The sequence below is a fragment of the Ceratosolen solmsi genome, unplaced genomic scaffold (assembly GCF_000503995.2).
Source record: "Ceratosolen solmsi marchali unplaced genomic scaffold, CerSol_1.0 scaffold26, whole genome shotgun sequence".
NCBI classification, from domain to species: Eukaryota; Metazoa; Arthropoda; class Insecta; order Hymenoptera; family Agaonidae; genus Ceratosolen; species Ceratosolen solmsi.
Window position 1 is genome coordinate 2,022,140 of NW_011948442.1, and position 15,942 is coordinate 2,038,081.

At 33.5% G+C, this 15,942-nt stretch overlaps 1 protein-coding gene across 1 annotated transcript in view; it reads left to right on the plus strand.

Moving 5' to 3' along the window:
* The window catches only part of LOC105365855 (protein unc-79 homolog), a gene marked incomplete at its 3' end in the record, with an annotated part of 65,138 nt that overhangs the window by 37,308 nt on the left and 11,888 nt on the right, over nt 1-15,942 (plus strand). Inside the window, exons 12-14 of the mRNA XM_011504112.1 lie at nt 64-347; nt 8,939-9,081; nt 12,815-13,036. Of these exons, the coding sequence (XP_011502414.1) occupies nt 64-347; nt 8,939-9,081; nt 12,815-13,036 (649 nt within the window). The remainder of the gene's footprint in view (nt 1-63; nt 348-8,938; nt 9,082-12,814; nt 13,037-15,942) is intronic.

Genomic DNA, 15,942 nt, shown 5'->3' on the forward strand with positions numbered 1-15,942 from the left:
AAACTTAAATTTATATTAATATTAGTAAGCGCATCAACTAAAATTTACTAATATTTTCAATAGTAAAATATTCGATCCTGATATGAGTCCTTTAGGATTTGATACGAAAAAAATATACAATTTTATTGTCAAAAGATTTAAGAGCACCAATGCCAAAATAGAACAACAAGCTTTGAATTGGTTACAAACGTTGACAATATTGGAAATAACAATCCCACTACCACATCTTTTTTCTATGTTTAATGATGGTACTTCAATCAATGAAAATCTTATTTTATATCATTCTAAAGATTTTGATATAGAAACAATGGCAGGTGAAATAAAAAGTTTCAAAGATCCACCCATATGTACGTATACAAAATATATTTAATAATATAATAAGTGATAATAAAATTTTAATAACTATTTTATAATAGTAAAAAGTATCAATTATTATCAATTATTAAGCTTCAAACTATTTTCAGAGTATATCCTTTATAAAAACCATTTAAAATCGTGTATTATCCTTGCCTATACATATATTTGATTTATTTAGAAAAATTCCTTAACTATTTTACATGTGAATAAAATATCATTCTATTTCAATGTATATATATGTGTATGTGTCAATTATAAAATTGTATAAATTATATATTACATTATTTATATATTATAATTATAAATTATATATTATATAATTTATATATTATAATTAGAAATTAAATATTAGATAAGTTATATATTATAATTATAAATTATATAAATTTTTATTAATTGAAGTGAAAAACTATGAACTTTACAAACTAAATTTAAAATAAAAGTATTTGTTCAAAAAATTAACTCCACTATCCTGACTCGTTAGCCAAACGTGTAAAATCAACTTAGAACAAAAAACCACTAGATGTTGTGTGGGAAAATGCTGGGCAAGTGAAGGGTTAATGCACTGTTCAATAATTAATACATTTAATTTTTACTGCTGTTTATTCCATTTATTTCACTTTATTTCCAAGTTGGGATCATTAACCGTGATGAGATTACAAATGACCTTTATATTTCTTAATAATTTTGTGCCGTTGAGATATGCTTTTATTGGAGAACTAGAGGATGATCAATTTCTTATTCTCTGCATGCAACTGGTGCGATTATGATATACTGTGAAAAGAAATAGGTTATAATCTATTGAATATTATCACTTTGGAGGTTATGATCATTGTAGTGCTCTGATCGAACACTAAAATATTGTCGTGTTGCAGTTGCCTTTGAATAATGGGCCGTGTAAGAGCCTAAAATAGAGGTTATGCGTAGCTGTGCGCCACCTGTGGCGTCAACAACTGATCGTTGCTGAAATGTGCTCTACCAGTGTGGCGCGAATAGCCGATTGTTGAAGGAAATGAAATAACCACTGTGTGGCATCAACAGCTGGTCTTGCTTTTAGAGCATGCATGGGAAGCTTTAGTAATCAGACTTTCAGCTCTCCGTTTTCAGAGTAAAGCAGAGAGATGAAGAATCAGTACTAGCGGTAAGGACTTACTTGCAGTGTAGCATGATTCTCCCACTCCCTCTTTGTTGGCTTGATGGCCTCAGCTGAACGACTTTGTCTCTGGTCCTCCTCCGTGAGAGTAAGTCATGACTTATCCTTTCAATCAGGAGAAGACTAAGAATAGGAATAAGTGATGTTACATTACATTGTCCTTCTTAAATAGTTCACTGACCCAGTTCCACTTGGGACCCCTTCTTCTTTCAGTTAGCCAATCAGAGGTTGACGTTGGGCGGCATGATTGATTATCCACGCCATCATGTCCACTTCCTTCCGGGCTCAGTCCCGAATATGCTAATCGGGAAAGTGTCGGAAAGTGGGGAGCTTTTACTATTGATCGCCTCTCCCTTCTCTGGGACGTGGCTAGATGAAGGGTCCTCTTGGGCGTGGTCAATCATCCAATGCGATCGGCTAGATGCGGCGTAGTTATGAACAATGCAAGCATAATCTTAAAAAGCCGAGTGCGCACGTACGCCTATTGCTTGTTGACGCACGTGCGGGGTTTTGGGATGCAGTGAAATTTAGGAAATGTTTTTCACTCCACATTTTACGTATATCTGATACTCTTTCAGAATCTACGTCTTCTTGGCAGTAAAAAACATAATAGTTTTACTGCACCCGAAAAGCATGAGCACGTTTTTAGATAAGCAAGAATAAATAAGCTAACTATTCACTAGAGTTTTCCAGATGTATTGACCGGCTCGAGTGTCCAGCGACCGTGGGAAGTCGTGGCAAGAAACTTTTCTCGAAATCTCGAACAGTATTCAATTACAAAATCAAAATCATTTAAAAGATAAAAACGCAAAAGGACTTATGAAAAAGTAAAACAAACCTTGGATTTTTTAAGGTAAATTATTAGTCGCAAGTCCTTAAGTCCAATTTATAATTCCGAAAGTTTATATTCAAAAAAATATTACTTTTTAATATTTAAATTGATGTTTTTTTGGGCACCTAGTATTCACCATTATAATATAAGGAAATATTTTTTGACAGATAACATTTGAATCTGAAATTTCGTTTAGATATATATAAATAGAACAAATTAGAAAGATTTATTAATGATTTGACTAAATTTTTCATTTTAAACGAAACAATACCAAAAAAATGTTGTTGACATTTTTGTTAATGTTATACGTTTATTGAAAATCCAAAAGTGTACAATTTTCTTCAATTTATATGAAATTTATATTTAAATATATAGGACATATGGCCTCAAAATGTAAGGAAATACCTTGAGACTATGCTTGTTGTTGCCGTATAGTTTCTCGGAATGCAGTCAGCACCATTGACTGCTTGTAAGTTCTACCACACTTGATAATTAAAACGTGTATTCCTTGAGATGCCTTCATTGTGTGAGTGTAACTGAGTGACTGGTGTATGGCCGAAAAGTACTGGCTGAATAGTATAGTCGAATTACTAATAACTGTTTGACTGAATAAAATACAATGAGGGTATGCTGTAGTGTATTGCCCTTAAATATCTCCGCGGCAGCTTACTTCGCTGGCAACAAAGCATCGTTGTTGCTATACTGCAATCTCACATGAGGCGCAAAACTAAAACTTTAGCAGTTTCGAAAACTCCAAGAAAAACAAGGCTTAAGAAATTTGGAGAATTCCAAACGACGTTACTATGTAAAGATCATATAAACATTATAAGGTATTTGAAACGATAATATAACAAGTACTTGAAAATTCTTGTAAGTGTTTACAGAAACTTGAGAGCTAGAGGGACTAGCGATACCGAGAGCCAACGGTCTTGAAAATTACTTCAATCCCGAAGAGATTTTGTATTAAATCAGTTTTCATCTACCTTTATGTTTCTTATATAATGAATACCAATGCATAAAAGATTAGTTTAATAATAAAATATGATTCACATATTTAAATATTCTTATAGACTGTATGCTATTACAAACAAAAGGATATTTTGTTATTTTATTATTATATTATATTCATTAAAATCGAATGAATATTATACTGATAATATGAATATGAATAGGAGTTACGTAATCGTTATACTGCTTCATAAATAAATAAAGATTAATTTACAAATTTAAACTTATGATAATGATTTATATATATAAAATTATAATAGAATAATAAAAGATAATACCTTAATATGTATGAAATTTATATTTGTAAGATATATTTTACTTTCAATAGATGGTAAGACTAAAATTCTCTTTAAACTGGAAAGTACACTTATGTGAAAAATTAGAAAAACTCCTTAAAAAGAATTGCTGTGATATGCTATTGTTTATATAAAGCTACCAATAATAAAAAACTGATATCTACATAATATTAAGATTGAAGGATCCAAAAGCAATAAAATCTCGATAGAATCTAATATACGATGACTGATACTGATTAATAATTGATTAATGAAGATACTGATACAAATTTGATTTTTTAAAACTAATTATATTTTCAGCTTTATTCTATTAAAAGATTATTTAAAAATATTAAAGTAATATCAGTAGACTGTTTATGATTGGAGCACTTAACATTAAAAATTCAATTCTACAAATTTGTAATCGTTATAGCTCATAATGTCGTAAATGTTAGCTACGAAAGTTCTCGATAAATTTAAAGACTTTGCTTGAGAACGTCCTGCAATGTTTACCCATTAACCTCATAGCAACTATGCTAGAAGTCTCTAACCGGCAAAAACTTGTCTGCCGACAACTCGAAAGAAATTTCTGGAAGTGAAATTTCTAACGTCACGCTGGAAACTTCGGCATAGTAACTCTAAGTCATTATTGCCAGAATAAAGACAACGCGTTCGCATATATTAAGGGTAGCGCGCGTCGAGTCCAACAGTTTTGTTGAGTGAGTCTAGAAGAAATTGTGCAAGTCTTATCTGGTGAAGTTCTACGATTTCAACACGCCTCCGTCAAAAGCGATCTGTGCAAGGTATATTGCTAATAATTAATTACCATTTATTGCTATCGGGCGCAAAATAATTCGTGGTACGCCTTCATCGATACTGATTCTCATTTATACCGCTAACGGACGCAACGCTAACAAGGCTAATTCTCTCTTATACTGCTACGGGGTGTAACTGTTCGCGGTATGCCTCCAGCAAGACTGGTTCTCAGTTATACCCCTATGGGGCGTCGCAACCAGCCACGTGCCTCTAGCGAGAGTAATTTCCGTCATATTGCTACTGGGCGCTGCTACTTGCAATACGCCTCCAGCTAGACCAGGCTTCCTTTGCACATCCGGACGTGGTCCTGCATTTTCTCTGTGTCAACTGTCAAGACCACTGGACAATCTCAACAACACTCATAACTACCGGTGAATTGTTTGCATAATTGTAATTGAACCGAAAATAAATGTCACGAAAACCAATCGTGCTTATACTGAATTGATGCATGAACCTCTAACTTATCCCCACTTTTCCACCAGTAAAACGGAGTCATGGTCTAATCCAATTATTTTGATCTCTCAAACGCCGGGTAAGCGGAATTCCGAACATTTTCTCCTTCGCGCTGAATGAGTGAAGCTAGTGTATTACTTCAGTGTTAACACAAGGAAGGACTATTTAAGATTACACCGTTAAAAAATAACTACTTTCAGAACGACTATTACCGACTGAGTTTTGGCTGCGCCCGCCGAGCGACAATTAGGACCAACAAATCCTCTCACTGGCGAACACTCGAGTGGTTTTTATTGGATACTGAACCATCACAACGAAAAATACCAAACCACGAGAAGAAGGAATCAGAGAAATCCACGAGCTCTGACATGCCGGTCTGACATGACAGAAGGAGAAGAACGGACCACTCGCAGCGCCACCACTGTGCGATTGCCCTCAGAGCTTATGCTGAAGGTTCCAGGGCAATGGAATCGCATCAATGCGATCAAGGAGGTAGGGAAAAGACTCCCAACCTCTCATCTGAATATCTCCATGGACGAAGTCCAGGGCGCAAGAAAACAAGTCGACGATCTTCACAAGGCTTTTAATAAAGATCAAGCCTATCTTTAGTCCTCATGGTTGACAACCATCATAGCACGAGTACTTCAAAAAAATGCACAAGGGGTAGAACTCAATAATTATTCCCTCATACAATCAATAGACAAATTGTGGTGGGAGCTAAAGGAGTCATCTCAAACATTACCTAGAGCCCCGAGGACGTCCGAAGACAATATTCCAACGATGGGAGGTCCAACGGAAATCGCCTGCCTTTCAGAATTACCACTTCCGAAATTCTCTGGCCATTACTTGGCTTGGCGAACCTTCCGAGACTGATCCAATCAGTCATCTCACAAAACAAAAGGCTCAGTAAGGTGCAACAGCTACAATGCCTCCGAATCTCTCTAGAAGGAATAGTACTAAAATCAATTGGACGAATTCCTATTATAAATGGCTCCCTTGCTCTTGCGTGGGAAGCACTAACGGAAAGATATGAGAATTCACGATCATACGTGCAATCCCACCTAGACCAACTCCTTACCAACACTACACAAGTGGCATAAGAGGCAGAGTCACTTGAAGACTTCATTCGTGACGCTAGTAACCTATTAAAAAGACTGCAATTATTAGAATTAGAAGGCATCCCTGTGGGACTGCATAACTGTCCACAAAATAGCGCAAAGACGGACTCAGCGAACAGGAGAACAGTGGGAAGAATCATTAGGTAAATCCACCAATTACTCCCAGTTCGAACAACTGAAGACAGTCATAATGACTCCAGTGAGGGCGTTAAAAAATCGAAAACGACAATGGGAAGCCGTACCGTACCCAGACACAATCACAAACAATAGACAAATTAATTTACTCAATCTTTGTCTTTCTAAAAGTTTTGTACAAGATATATTTATAAATTTATAATCAGCAGATAATATAGAAGTTAAAATGTTTCTCGAAATTATTTCTAAAGGAAAAATAATCTATATACGATGCCTTTCTGTTTTGACGATCATAAGAATCGAAATCCTATTAACAGAAATTTATTTCCCAATGAGTGAACTATATTTAGTATTTAGAAGTTTTCAAACAATAAAAATATGGTGGCCGATGATACTGTAAAATAGAAGGCTTAAAATACTTACGCATTTTTCAACGCTTTTCATTACAAGATACTATATGCATCTTCAATAATTGTTCTTTTATTTTGTTATAATTCGCAGTGTTCCTTTTCTAGAATATGTAGTTCTAAATGTCTTAATTAGATTATTTAATGAATTAAAGATGGAATTAGTAATTAATATTTTATAAAAGAAATTAATTTTAAACAAGAAAACAATAGATTATTATGAAGACGTCATTCGTTATTATTAACGCGGTGGGTGCCTTATTATGCAGTATTACGGACTCTTGTCAATATTCGTTATTGGGATTAACGATTGTTAGGTATTTGTTGCCTGAAAGCTTAATAATAATTGATTAGGCAATTCAGTGAGTATCATTCTTTATTATCAGTTAGTTTATCCTGTGATAGTTAATGTAGATGGGATCGAGCCAGTTTCAAGACCGCCGTTTGTCGGTTTTAGATTTCAGATTTCTGTAAACACTTATACGAGAATTTTTCGTCTACTTGTTATGTTTTGGTTTCAAGTGGCCTGTAATGATTATATGGTCTTCGGATAATAACATCGTCTGGAAGTTTTCTATCGGTATTACGCCCTAATTTTTCTTTCGTCGAATTTGAATTTTCGTCGAATCTAGATTATTCTTTCTACGTTTCGTGAAAGATCCAGTGGAACAACGACGATGCTTTGTTGACAGCTAAGTGAGCCGCCGCGTGGATATACCGGCGCTCTTGCTAAATAGCGCTCCTGCTAAACGGCTCTCTTGCCGAACCACCCTCGCTCAACTGCGCTTGCGGCTAACATCTTACCCTGACCCGACCGCAGTGAACCGACCATAGTGAACCGATCTAACCATCTCCCAGTAGAAGCCATGGCACACGGTTCTCGATCTGCCCTCAGCAGGACCGCCATGGAACGGTCGATATTTTCAGCAGAGCCTTCAAGGAACGGTCAAGTCTTCGGTTCGTGGGCGTATTCAAAAGGCTTATACGCTCATTGTAATACTACCTCGCGCCCACTTAACTGTCAGTACAGCTCAGTGTTTTTAGTATATACTGTCACGATGACACGTGACCATATATTCGGCAGCCAGTTAAAAATACACGTGTGCATAAGTATATTAATCAAATTAAGAATTAAGAATAATAACCATAAGGGACACATCAGCTACGCAGTAAATCAACACACCCTGTCAGCAGTTTACAGGGTACATCTTTTTATATTTTTAAATAAGTTAGTCACACCGACCACAAAAATAGATCGGGCAATCTTACGTTCTCTCTCGAACCAACGCTTTAACACCGTACAGGCCCCCAAGAATCGACACAAGTGACGCAATTCCTCAAGCACATTGTCTAGGCGAGACAACATACTATCGACTAATCGACTATAAATACATATCATTAATTCTTTCAAGAGCTCGAAGGCTTATCGTTAATAACTCTTGTGTGTGACTAGCTCTTCTACTGCCCCCATAAATAATTAAAGACATAATTGATTACTCACCAAGTTCCATAAACATCTTATACCATATCAAGTATAGTTATTCCATCAATCAAGCATACTTGATTCAAACATCATCTTCTCATACTACCTCATGAGCATGATTGACTACACAGGCTGATATTTATAACATCAGCATAACCTCAATTTCAAGATACACAGTAATATCCATAAAATCTAGGATAATCAAGAACAAAAGGAAACACCCTCATTACTACAATAGAATAATCTTTCCTCTAAACAACAGTGCAATATTATAATAATTTACCAAATAATAAACATTGTGTTTGCCCTTCTTAAATAATTCACCTTTGGATCCCTTCCCTTTTCTTGTATCCAATCAGAAAGCTTACCGATACATGGGCGAGAGCAACGCCTCTCGCGGCATAGTCTTCAGTCAAGAAACTCATTCTTTTCATGCCAGATGTTCTATTAGTAAGCATTTTCAGGAATCGAACGATTAATTAATACTTTGGAATTGTAAGATGTTTAACGATTTAAAAAATGTTCTTGTAATCTCTAACAGTATTAATTTTACAATAATGTTTCGAACTATTATTAATCGTTAGAAAAATGTTTATGATTATCTAAAAATGTTTATAACAAGTTTTAAATATATAAGTTATCTTTTGTCGTACAGATTTATGTATCTTGTGATTGAAATACGCATATAACACAAATTAAATTTAGAATTTAGAATGACTTATAATTTATATAATCTTCAATTTTATTATTTTATTTTATTATTAATTTATTATTAATAATTATTTTGATTAAACTATTTATTATGTTTATTATTGATTAATGTACAATTAAAACGCTATATAATTTAAAAATAACTTGTTACAGTTGTTTTATGATATATTGATTAACTTACACTTTTTAGATCGAATAAATGAATGTGTTTCTGGAAGATGTACACCTCTTTCTGATGATGATATTCCAATGCGTAGATATGAAACTAATCCAACGCCTGTAGAATTGAATCTTTCATGTTATATTCTAATGGTCGATATTTTATTAAAACAAGTATGTATGTAAAATTATAATAAATAATATGAATATATATATATATGTATATATATATATTCGGAATTAGAGCATTTTTTCGAAACCGCCTGTTCTCGGAAATTTTATAAGCTTTCTAGTTCTCCAATTTTATAAACATTTAACATGGAAAATTCTCGAATATTGTCTAAAATTTAGATTTTCGAACGTTCTGCAAGGCTGCTTAGTTTTCGTATAGCAACTTCGATAGAATTCTCGAATCTTCCAAGGCTTTGCTTTCACCGAATTAATGAATAAATTTATTGATTTAAAGGATTATAATTCGAAAATTACCAATTTAACGACTTTTAAATTTTGTGTAAATTTTAATTAACTATGTAAGCTCGTTTAAGTTATAAAGATAATTTTAACTAATTTATTAAAGATGAGTTAGTAATTGAAATGTTATTAATTTTTAAAGTCATATCTTTACTCTTTTTTGGCCTTTATAATACAGTTAGAAATATGAAGCTCATCTCATGTGCATGAATATTGCTTTATTAGTCTCTAAAAAATTCTACATCTACAATCCAATGTGTTCGAGATTGCGAGAACCTTCCCAAGTCGGTAACAATAGCAAACTCAAGCTGATTCAACAGTCGTTAGACTTTTGAAAATCTCTGCTCATTGAACATGTGGCAAATGTGTCATTAAATATCTGCAAAATAAGTTGTTAGACTTCGGGAAAGCTCAGTGCATTAGGTATCTAGGAATAGTCGTTACACCCAAAATTTTAAATCTAACGGTATAAACTCGCCATCACTGTTGTGAAGTCTAGCCATGCTGCCTCTAGATGCGATTCCAAGGTGATCCAAGGACGTTTCAGTCGGGAGTTTCTCTTGGCGGAAAGACCAAGAGAAGACTGAGCTTCCTGATTGAAGGCGCTGCCGCTAGAAACGCTACCGGAGCGCTCCATGTAGCGATGCCGATGCCGTAAGTGCTCCAAATGGAAACGCCAAGAAAGTAGGAGTTCCTATGTGAATACCACAATCAGTGGAATGTATTTAAAAGAGATGACTACAGGATTTAAGCACTCATACTGAAATCCGCAAGCAACATGGAAGAAGTAAATAAGCTCCATCAGCAGAATCCGAAGCCAAGTCTCCGTCTGCAACCGCATCACAACTCAAGGCGCCATAGCTACCAACTTCAAACCAAGATCTCTCAAGTATCCAGTATCACCGAGCATATTTCAAGGATCAAGGCCGTTACGAAAGCTACAATCAAACCTTATACTAACACGAGATACTCGTACCCTAAGCGCACGGAACATACTCAAGAGAAGCTCACACTATGCGCCATCAAGCGCATACACTCTACAGGTCCACTACTGCAGAGTCAAGATTGCAAGAAAACAGAGACTATTATATTTAATAGAAAACTAAAGAACATATAAAAAGATTATTGATATTTAGTTCAGAAAAATGCCAGGTAATTATAATATATATGATTATGAATGTTTATAAATATTAAATTTTGAATAATTATTAATGTCGTTCGATCATGACCAAATAGATGGATTTAATAACACTTGATATTATTTACATTGAAAGCATTGCACCATTATTTTCTGAAAAATATAAAAATATAAAATAAAAAATAAATGACAAGAGAAATCATATTAACCAGATAAAGGGAAAAGCTACTTATTTACAATTTTTTTATAAAATTAGGTTATGAAGCGTTATGAACTCAGATTAAAAATTTAATTCAATGCTTATGGAACGCCTTATCATTTACATTATTCCTATAGTATTTAGAAAGAGAATGATGGTATTTAACTTTAACTTCGTTGAAGTAATATGTAGGAATTCCTTCAAATCGGGAAAATTGTATGTAATAATCATTTTGACACATTTTTCATGGTAAAAAGATATAAATATTTGTTTTTTGTTACATAGGCAAAAATAATCAAAATGTATATATATGCATTAGGACTGTAAATACAGATGATTATCTGTATATATGACATTGAAATGAACAATATTGCATAATATAATATTAAGTAATAATAATTAAATACTAATAATAATTTACTTGTAATAAAAATACTAATAAATATGTCCGTGATAGACTATATTATTTTTTAAAATCTTGCACGCTGTTTAGAAATTAACTAATAAAACCACTAGATGTTGTGTGAGAGAATGCTTGGGAAAGTCTGAGGGTTAATGCACTGATTCAATAATTAACACATATAATTATTATTACTGTTTATTCCATTTATTTTCCAATTTACTTCCAATTTAGGGATGATTAATTAAAGGCTGATAAATTCCTTATTCTCTGGACGTAACTGGTGAGATAATGATTTACTGTGAAACGAGATAGGTTATAATCTATTGAATATTACTTGAGAGGTTATGATTGTTTGTTGTGCTTTGAACGAACACTACAATTCATGTTCGTGTCGTGATCTTGGCACGTGTTGCAATTGTTTCTGAATAGTGTGCCGTGTGAGTGAGCACGTGCCTGAGATGGAGGTTCGAGGAAATTGTGCGCACTCAATGGCGCGAATTGCTGGTCTTGCGAAGTGAGCATGCGCGGGAAGCTTTTGGACTCGGACAACTGGCGGTCCGTAATTTAGTAAGCCGTGAAGTGAAGAATCTACACTTGAAGGCTGGACTTACTTGAAGTCTGTTGAACATGTTTACTTTCTCCTTACAGGCTTGATGGGAAGCTTCTATGCACGAACTGCTTGCACTTCAACTTTCTTTTGTCTCCTTTGCTGAAATGACGAGAATCTCAGTTCTTGTGCAATATGTGCTTGATGAGACTAAATGTAACTGGGTATTGAATCACAGACGTAGAAAGATATTTTGTAAGCCTCAGCTGTTCGACTTTTCTTTGTTCCTCCTTCTTGAAAATAGGTTGTGATTTTTCGTGAGAGTAAGTCGTGACTTTTCTTGTGGGAATAAGTGTTGGTGCATTGCCTTTGTCCTTCTTGAATAGTTCACTGACCCGGTTCCGCTAGCAACCTCTTCTTCTTTTTTGTATCTAATCTAATCGGAATATGCTCAAATCGGGAAAGTATCTGGAAGGGGGGCGTCTCCTATTCGTCTTCTCTCCTTTCTCTAAGGCTTATCGATTTAGGAAGTCCGCTGGCAGCGCTGTCGATTGGCTAGCGCTATCAGCAAGATTCGGCGTGTAAGTATTGTCTTAAAATGCTGATGCGCATGTATGCCTATTGCCTGATGACGCACATACCGAGGTTTTGGGTTGCAGTGAAAAGTAGGATACGTTTTTTTATGATCAAGAATTGTACTTACATCTGGTACTTCCAATTGTTGTAGTACAAGTAGAGCCGACGCGTTTGTGCCAGTAAACAGTTAGTTCGTTAACGCGCCAAACAATGAACGTATTGACAATGCGAAGTAACTAGCATAACTGATTTTCGGGGTTTTCCAGATGTACTGACCTTTTCATGTCTCTAACGTCATTGAGAGGGTTTTTTTCGAGCTTTATGATCGAGTTTAATGACTTTTTAGCTTGATACAAAAAGAGCAGGAGTTTCATTGAAGACTAACGACAATTTAATGATGTTGCTTTACCAGATGTTTTATTGCATTGAAAAAGGTCTCGCAATCTCAAATACACGCTTTTTAAATAATAAAGAAGAACGTAAGGGATAAGATCAACACTTTATTATTGAATTTTATGAATTAACTTGTATTACAAGTTATAAATTGTTATTCCGATTTTGTTTTAATTACAGATGGATTTACAAAATATTGATAAGCATACTGGAGTAAATAGTTGGATATGTAGAGATGCATGTCATCTTCTGAAATCTGCTAACATAGTTTATTGGAACACACAACATATATGTAATAATGTAACTGAATGTTCATTTTGTGAATCGGCGGTAGTTTGGCAACAACTTTCTTTACAATTGCTTACATTTATTGCCCCGAAAAGACTTACTTCTCTTCCAAAAGTAAGTTGATTGAAATAATTTAAAAACATTTATAAAAATATACAAATATCTATATTCTATGTAGATTACCATTACGTTTTCACTATGAATGTATTTATATATCTAAATCATTATTTATTATTATTTATTATATTTAAATAATTATACAATTTTCTATTATATTATAGAATAATGTAGATAATAATTTAAAAATTCGTAAAGAATCAATAGTGTAACATTTCCAAACAAGTTTTAAAAGCAGACATTTACAAATTATAATTTCTGTTATTATTGAAATATATTTTTTATAAAATAAATTGTGTAATTTTAATAAGCTCATTCATGAGATTGTGTTTGAAAGTATGTGATTTTATAGCCTTATAATATTTGCCGTCCGTCCTAGCGGATGCTTGGGATGGACTGAAGTGAAAGGCTTTATATTAATACAGTGTGCGCTTCTTCGTTCAATATAGTTTATTTACAATTACATTATTGTTGTGTTGGATTTGTGATGGATGGTTTCATGCTATGCGATTGAGTTGCTTAAACTGATTCTGTAGTGAATAGTTTACCTACACATGATGCTCCTTGATGTTGTTGTTGATCTTGTAAGGATCAGCAACTGACTATGTACACTCTTATTAGTGTGTAACGGTTGTGATATATTAAGAATAGCATCATGCTAATCTTGTAAGGATTAGCAATGATTTATGCCTTGGCTTGGTTTACTCACAGAGAAACAGTATTTTTGACCTGTTCTATAATGAATGGTTCACCATCCCGAATGTTCCGTCTGGATGGATGAACTGTGGTTGTAGTCTGGAACTTTCTTGATTTGAAGGCGATAGTATCAAATCCTTTATCTTGCAGCACAGGAGGAAAGACGAAAGAGGAAAGACTTCCTTCTTCGGTGGCCATACTTTGAGAGCGTGTGGCGAATAGCTTGCTGGCTGACTAGCAGGACTGATTGGCTTACTGGCTGAGTAACTATAAGCCTCGTCCCGTGGTGTGCTTGCTTTAAATATCCACGCGGTAACATACTTAGCTGGCAACAGTACATAGGTGTTGCTATGGGGAAAACATTGCATGCCATTTGAGTCTCAAGTTTAGAAGTTTCGAGAACTCCGGGAGAGCAAAGCTTTAGAAACTTGGAGAATTCCAACTGACGATACAAAGAGAGCGAAAACAAAGAAAAATATAACTGTACTCTGACACACAAGGGGATATGATCCTAGAACATCTTTAAAAAAATGTATAAAAAAGGACACGTATGGTTTTATGGAATTATTTGTCAAATAAACTTCAATTATGAGAAATTAACTGCAAAACTATTCTTAATACTAAATACTAAATATTTTTTTATAAAATGAATATAATTACAGTTATGTGATTGAGTAATTAAGTATATAAACATTCTGTAAATTAATCGTTAAAGATTAAAATTGGATTTTAGTAGATACATTTATCACATTTGTTAATACTGTTTAAGTTATTACTATTCTGTTTTCTTATTGTTTGTTTAACTTGAAGGAAACGATAATTTAATTCTCTAACATTCATAAATTTTGCTTATTTAATATTTCTGATTTACTTGCTCCTTTAAAAAACAGATTTTTATGTTACTTTTGATAACTTTTCAAAAATAATCATTCTACCCACACTCATCAATAAAATATAGAAGTAATCGAATATTATAATAGGAATAAGGTTAGATAGCATAATATTTTAAAAGAATTGTATAAGTACTCTGATAAAATTTCATAGAATTTTCTCGGGTTACGAACTTTCATAATTTAATTTTAAGAGAGCCTGCCTCGATTTTAGTAAATAATTTGATGAACACAGAAAAAATATTTAATCATCTAATAATTATATTTGCATCATAACCGTTAATATTTGTATAAGTCTTAAGAATGCTTGTCTGGGATCAGACTTAAAACCTCCTTATGATGGTGGGTGGAGGTGTTGCTGGCAAATGGAAGGGGCAATGCAATTATTCAATACTACATGCAGTGTTTTTTTTCTTTTCTTTATTTACTGTAATAATATAATAAATAGTTAATGATCATAAAATGAATGAATGAAGGTGTGAGTGAATAATAAAACACTATTGAGAACAACAGCAGCATGCATCAGATTCATTGCATGTCTGAAGGTGGAACAAATCGCAAATGGTCATCTGACACCTGCGGAGATGGAGCAAGCAAGAATTCAGTGGATAAGAATGACACAAGAAACATACTTCGCCCATGAATTAAGATTATAGAAATCCCAGGCCAAATGGCTCCCCCCCCCCCCAGCCATTCCATCAACTTACCGCTTGAAAGTTCGTAACCCGAGAAAATTCTATGAAATTTTATCAGAGTACTTATACAATTCTTTTAAAATATTATGCTATCTAACCTTATTCCTATTATAATATTCGATTACTTCTATATTTTATTGATGAGTGTGGGTAGAATGATTATTTTTGAAAAGTTATCAAAAGTAACATAAAAATCTGTTTTTTAAAGGAGCAAGTAAATCAGAAATATTAAATAAGCAAAATTTATGAATGTTAGAGAATTAAATTATCGTTTCCTTCAAGTTAAACAAACAATAAGAAAACAGAATAGTAATAACTTAAACAGTATTAACAAATGTGAAAAATGTATCTACTAAAATCCAATTTTAATCTTTAACGATTAATTCACAGAATGTTTATATACTTAATTACTCAATCACATAATTGTTATTATATTCATTTTCTGAAAATAATATTAATTAATTGTATTTAGAATAGTTTTGCAGTTAATTTCTCATAATTGAAGTTTATTTGTCAAATAATTCCGTAAAATCATACGAGTCCTTCTTTATACATTTTTTTAAAGATGTTCTAGGATCATATCCCCTTATGCGTCAGAGTACAGTTATATTTTTCTTTGTTT